We start from the raw sequence: 7,384 nt of genomic DNA, 5'->3' as shown, positions 1-7,384 counted from the left end.
TGACCCCCAGAGGGATGAAAGACAAAGTTAATCTTGGCAGGATTTGAACTCAGAATGTCTACTGTATAAAATAACAATTTTTATATAAATATGACTATGGTTATTTGTTATTTATTCTTCTCCCTGAATGACATTTTTAAGGAGATTCCTACCAGAAGCTGAAACTGGTCCCCAGATTGTTTACCTAGTCTTAACACCACACCATAGTACACATCAAAACCAATAATAATAACGATAATAATAATAATATGGTTTCTTACATAGACATGAAGCTTAAGATTTGAAAATGTACACAGATAGAGAAGTGTAACATTTATAATTTCCCAAGTGTATTGGTAACATGCACAAATTGATTCACAAAGGGCATTGAAATAGGATTGCAAATAAGGTTCACCAAAAACTTAATATTTCACAACACTTTTCTATAACAATTTCTTTTATTTTCATTAACAATTATAATAATTTTCAATAAAGCACACAGCCACAAATTTCATGTAGAGTTCACTGCAGTTGATCAAATCCATTTCAGTACTTAACTAAAACATTTATTTTATCAAATATGGAAGGAGAAAAGGAAAATACAGCCCTGGTATAATCTAAATTCAGAAATTCAGAACTTAAAGATGCTATCAATAGTTCAATAATCCTTTAGGCACAAGGCCTAAAATTTTGTTGGAGAGGTGGGCTTGTCAATTACAGTTATTTTATTAATCTCAGAAAGAATGAAAGGCAAAAATTGACCTTTGCAGGATTTGAACTAGGAACATAAAGAGCTAGAACAAACACTGCAAAGCTTATACCAATTTCTGTGACATTTAAGCAACTGAAGGAATAAAACCCTAATTTGTCACAAGGTTAATCCTCAGCTGGTCACTTGTACTCATTTTCAATGGAGTGGACTGAAACAATGTACTCAAAGACATAATATGCTGCCAGCTTCAAGATTTGAACCTACAACTTAACATTCATGATCTCAGCATCTAAACCATTTGACCATGCACTTTCACAAAATGATTATCAGGTAAATAGAAATAATTCTGAATTTTTTTTAAAATTGTGATATATAGTTTTATTCATAACTTTGAGTGTGTGTATGTGTACTGTTTAAATTTTTGTTTTAAGAAATGAAAAAAGCATTTTATTATATTTCATTTAGAGTCAGCAGTTTTGATATAAGGAAAGAGATTTTACACCCTGGATTGTTGGAACATCATTAGAGATCTGGTCCTCTAGTAATGTGTATCAAGGGAAAAATCAACCTCTTGGAACCTGTCCACTTCAAGCTATACACTTTGAGAGTTGAATTCAATACTGGAAACCAACAATATCTTCTACATTAATACTGCATTTGGTGCTTACAGAGGTAGGTTGTTGTTGTTGTTGCTTATCCCAAAGTTGGTCATGACAGAGTAGACCTATGTCAATGACAATCCTGTCTTTTCATATATTTTGAATTAATAATCTAGTGTCAACCCACCTTTTCTTTTCCTTAAGATGTGGTTTGACGAAGATTCAGTTATTTTTAGCAGATCAAGCAACAAAGCTGAGAGACTCACTCATCACTTAAAGTGAATATTTATAACTAAATAAATTTGAGCATTAGGGTTAAATGTCACTGCCAAGACTACAGTAAAGCATCAATGACAGGATATGAACCGCCAACCTTTCGACTGGTAGTTTGGCACCTTATCAACTTACCCAGCTATGACTTTCTGGTGAGAGAAGAGTTTATAATGAATTAGCTGCTATTAAAGTTTGTGATAAACAGGAAAGACTTAACTGATTGTCAATAGAATATATTTGACATTTAGATATGTTATGTTCAAGGGATGATTAAGGGCTGAGAAAATTAGAAAGGATATTACAGATGTTATTTAAACAAATGTTGTTTTAATGACATTTGCCAAACAGGAAATGCTAACAGAACAGCTAAAGAATATGGACCAAGTGAATCTAGGACACAAATGATTTCACCATGGGCTGCAACAAAACATTTAAATGACATGATGGAAAATACAGAAAAGATCTTCAGAGACATAAAATGTAAGAGAATATTTTAAACTGCTTACATGCATATTTCCATACTTAACAAGACTAAAACTGGCTTTAGAAGTTTGTATTTTAGCATTCTATATGAGCAGTTGTTTTGTCTGGATTAAAAAATTTTTTTTTTTTTTTTTACAAAAAAGCACATACCTTTTCTACTGATTACCAATAACCAGGTGCATTAGAGCTATCAATATCATCTATAGAAAGATATGGACTTATGGCTACATAGTCACTATCCTAAACACATTACAAATATTCTTCTGAAACTATTGTGATAGGATTTAAATTATACAACCAGCCAGAGAATAATCGCCACAATTACACTGATGAATAAAGAAGCAAGCTATTACAGCAGAGAAACTAAATAGAATGACTTGAACCATGCCCTAAGAGCTAAGACATTAAGTTTGAGTCAAGACATTAAAAAAATATGAGAAAATGAAAAAAACATGGCATATCAAGGTAGAAAAAAATTTTAGGAAGACTGCAGTGTTATGTATTTTTTAGGACAATAGTTATATATTGAACAATACATAAAAATAGTAATAATGTTTTCAAAAGAGATCAATATAGCTTAGTTGACATGACAACAGAACAAGGAAAATCAACTTCAATATATGCTTCTTTTGGGAATTTAGATTATAAATGTTTCACAAATAACTAACTATAACCTAGAATTAACTATTCCTTCTTAAGGTGAGTATCACTGTACTGTAATAAATTAGTTAAGTTTCTTATATTTATATAAATATATACTGAAATTGAAAGATTTGAAAAATCCACAAATACAAATATTTTCAAATAAAACTGCTGACTGCAAATGTAATTAAAGAAAAAAATTGAAGTTTAGCCCTTTAGCATTTAAAATGGCCATAGCCAGCTGAAATATTCTACCTGTTTTATGGTCAAACTGGTCATATTGAGCTTTTCACACCTACCCTACAATGTCATGCTAAAAATTGTTTAAATCACATCATTAAAATCTCAAAGCTATGAAATAATGCATGATTAATGCAAAACAACATTAAAAGAATATTAAATTTGACAGAGTAATCAGAATGCCAAAAGATTAAAGAATAAATATATTTGTTCCAAAGAGTTTGGTCTCGTACAAGTCACACATAATTAGTAACAATAATTTCTTTCATATTTTTATTGATATATCAACTGATTCACTAATTATGCTGGTATTTTAATTATACTGATCAAATTTTGAATTTCATTTTTTTTAAAGTAAGAGTGAGATAATGTCATGTGTACACAGCACAAACATACAACATATTCAATCATATAGAAAAGCAGGTAGACATATATGTATAAATGCATATGCATATCTATATATATATAAAGCAAAACATTTTATGATTTAAAATACATGATGTTTATTTTTTAATGTTAATCAGCAATATGAACATTGTTAAAGCCTAAAAGAATCTCAGGTTTGTATTTGATGTTATTAAAACAATATAATATTCTTTAACGAAACCTATTCTCTAAATTCCAAAACATTTCCATCCGAAATATTCAAATGCATTATGCTTCCCATGCACAAGCTCATATACACACCGTTTACACAGTACCATATATCAAAGCACATCTTTTTAACTCATGGCAAGACAAATTGAACGGATGGCTACAGAAACAAATTCATTTATTGTTGAGTTCAAAAGTAACATGTGAACCACTTGGCCACCAAACATTTTCTTAAACCACTGGTGTACATCATTGACCATCCAACCATTCATTTATATCATAAAACAAAGAATTAAATGAACAAGAGATATAAAACACCAAATTATTTTTTAAAGTAATTTTATGATTGTTATAAGTATGTTATATATATTTATACACATGTATATTTTCATAATATGAGTGTGTGTGTATATATATATGTGCATATGAGTACATATATATATATATGCATATGAGTACATATATATATATATAATATATATATATATATATGCATATGAGTACATATATATATATATATATAATATATATATATATATATATATATAATGCATATGTGTATATGTGTGTATATATATATATATATATATAGATAAGAGCATTGTAGTTTGTTTGAAACAATGTAGTACAGAAGTAGAAAAAGAAAAGGAAAATATAGAAAGCTGCTAACAATGCAGAAAGTTTTACAAACTAGACATTTCTTGAACTACTTTTTTCTGAGGATGGAGCTTTGCACCTGAAATATAAAGGTTCTTGTGAAACTTCCTGCATTGTTGGAAGCTTTCTATATTTTCCTGTTCTTTTTCCACGTGTACATATATGAAATGCATGTGTGTGTATGCGTGTACATGCACAGATATATATATATATATATATATATATAACATGCATATCTACAAATATAAGCATATATACAAGATAGAAAATGGCAATGGTGACTTTGAATTTTACTTCTGTAAGTCTCTATAGAATTCCTTCTTTCAGCGATCACACTAGGTTGCGAAGGTGGCCCATAACATCAAGTTTATCTAAAACATAAAACAATGAAGAACTTTTAATTGATTTGAAGATGATTAACTCTTTTATATCTTTAATTAACATTAAAAAAAATATTAATATATGATACAAATGAATATGCTGAATATAACAAAAGGCAATCAAATGAGTTGATTTTACCTCATACATTCAATATCATTATCACACATACCTCATAAGGTCCCCGTTGTTTAAATTAGTTAGATTAGTGAAGAACTCCTACACACACTAATGTTTTAAGACTCTCCTTTCCCAAAATTTCCACCATCCTGTCCCTACCATTCCTTCAGTGTTTTGTTATAACCAGAAATTAATTTTTTTAAGTTGTTCAATTTTTCTCAACTGATCAATAGAGCAATTGAGTAAACCTACCAGTAATGACCACCGAAAACAACTGTAAGCCATATTAACTCTAATAAAGGAAAAATATATAATGACCATTATTTATACCTTGTCTGAGATTATATACATATATATATATATATATATATATACTTACATAAAAAACAAAAGGGTACGTGCGCCGCTATATATATATATATATATATATATATATATATATATATATATATATATACACACACATGATAGGCTTCTTTCAGTTTCCATCTATCAAAACCCACTCACAAGGCTTTGGTCAGCCTGGGGTTATAGTAGAAGGCACTTGCTTAAGGTGCAACACACAAGGACTGAACCCGAAACAATGTGGTGGGGAAGCGGAATTCTTAGCATACAGTCATACCAACGATTTTAAACCCCAGTATTTATTATATTTATCAGTTGGAATTTAAAACAGTATTCACAGACAGAAATTTGAATACTATAATGTGCTCTATCATTTCCATGAGCTTTTTGTATTATTACTCATAAATTAAAACTAGGAAAATAAGATCTAAAGTTGAGAAGGTTTCTTTTGTTTTGAATATTTTTTGGAGGGGGGCGACGAAGTTCAATTATAACTAAAACGCCTCTGTCTTATTTGAGAACTAATAGACATCAAAATTCTGTGACGTTTATTGTTAACACTCAATGCATATTACTATTATGTACCGATCTTAAGGTAAAGCAAAGTACAGTTGCCTCCCTTGTTACATGTCGTTCAATACATAACACTTGATATTTGGATTGTGAGAGTGCCAGTAATTTCGTTTCACATCAGTTTTCAATTAAATAAACTTAAAAAGTATTAACGCAGGTCAAATGGAACTTCGTAATACTTATCGAAAAGATTAGCAAATGAACATTGTTGAATTGATAATTAACAAAGAGATTAAGCTAAAGAGCGTAATGTTTCATTTTAACTAACATTTTTCTATTAACTGTTGTCACACTTGCAAACAAATATTTTTAAATAGTTGGCATTTTTTCAAACAAATTATGGCTCTAGTCCATCAAGTGCAGGTTAAATTACAAATACAAAGCTTCTGAAGTAATTAATCTTTATTTCTTTTGATATTGGATGAAATCAAATTTTGTTAACGTCAGTGTTTAACCATTGGACTATCTGAATACATTACCGGAATTTAATTCTTTGCCAGAAAGGAATAAAGACAAAATTTCAGTGAGATTTGAGCTAAATACTGTAAGATACTGAGTGAAATAAAATATAACACTCAATTTGGCAGTTTAATGTCACAGCTAGCTCAATAATCTTGGTTGCTTCCTCAGTTACAGTGCCATCTTGAGACGTGAGTAGAGTGGGCAGTTGCCCAGGGGCCTCACAGATCTAGGGCTCAATTATGAACTATGTATGCTGTAACTTGCTGTTAATAAATAAATGCTATAGAACCCAGTGCATAGGGTACTGGTAAGATACTCTTGCTTAGTCACAAAGCCAACTTTTATAAGAGAAGCTTATTGTCAACTGAATAGTACATCAATTTGATTGAATTTCAACTCAGAATTCAGAGAGATAAAACTAAATGCTATAAAAGCATTTTAGCACTGTAATCTATCATTTTATCAACTAATTAACCTTCTTAAATTATTGATTGAAATATTGATTAAAACACAGCACATTTCTTGAAATGAGAGAGCATCAGATGAATTAACCAACAGTAAGTATTACAGCATTTAATTTTTGTCTCTAATGTTCTGAATTCAAATACTATGAAGTTCATACAAAATTTTGTTCTCAGGTGTTACTAAAATAAGAACCAGTTATATTAAATTAAAATGAGTTAACAAACAATAGCTAACTCCTACAAAAATGATCTAATGCCTGTTTAAGCAAAATTTAACTTAATCTAGATAAGCCTGAGTATATTGCTACTCTTTAATCTATTGTCCGGTAAGAAAGTAAATGCAAAAATACTAGTTAGTTATTTGAAATAGAAAAGATAAATTATTCTTAGCTCAGAAAATAAGTTCAAATTTACTTCTGAAGTAAGCTATGCCTTCCCAAAAGTTGCTACTTAAATTTTTTGAAAAGTTCAAACTGTTTCTAAATGAAAATTGAAACAGAATTAACAATATTTTAATAGTCATTCAAAACAACAAATAAAAATACTGACCACAATGTGGGGTGGCTCGGGTTCGTGTACCCAGTATTTGATTGCCATTCAGGTCCACACACCAGCAAACACCTTTATGGCACTGGCGTTTCTCATAATAACCATCTCTGTCACAATGTGGGATAAATGTAGCTACAAAAAGAAAAAGAAAATCATATTTTCAGGTTTAAGTATTTCAAGATTAAGAGAAATGAGTTATGAATAATGTTAGAAGTGACAATGAAATGTAGAAAAATATTAGTAAATGATTAGCTATTTTAAGGTTTTAAAATATCACTAGTGAAGTAATGGTGGTCATTTTGTTTAAAGCATAG

At 29.7% G+C, this 7,384-nt stretch overlaps 1 protein-coding gene across 2 annotated transcripts in view; it reads right to left on the bottom strand.

Moving 5' to 3' along the window:
• Positions 1-401: 401 nt before the first annotated feature.
• LOC115232456 overlaps positions 402-7,384 on the bottom strand; it is a 51,034-nt gene continuing 44,051 nt past the window's right edge. Inside the window, exons 9-11 of one of the 2 annotated variants that reach the window (XM_036512721.1) lie at positions 7,071-7,202; positions 4,474-4,550; positions 402-559 (exon numbers count right to left, since the gene is read on the bottom strand). In XM_036512721.1, the coding sequence (XP_036368614.1) occupies positions 4,510-4,550; positions 7,071-7,202 (173 nt within the window). In that variant the 3' untranslated portion in view covers positions 402-559; positions 4,474-4,509. Of the gene's footprint in view, positions 560-4,454; positions 4,551-7,070; positions 7,203-7,384 lie in introns of those variants that run through there. The other variant, XM_029802337.2, reaches the window with a different exon arrangement.

Source organism: Octopus sinensis, linkage group LG2, assembly GCF_006345805.1.
Source record: "Octopus sinensis linkage group LG2, ASM634580v1, whole genome shotgun sequence".
NCBI classification, from domain to species: Eukaryota; Metazoa; Mollusca; class Cephalopoda; order Octopoda; family Octopodidae; genus Octopus; species Octopus sinensis.
This window is presented reverse-complemented; position numbering and strand designations above follow the sequence as displayed.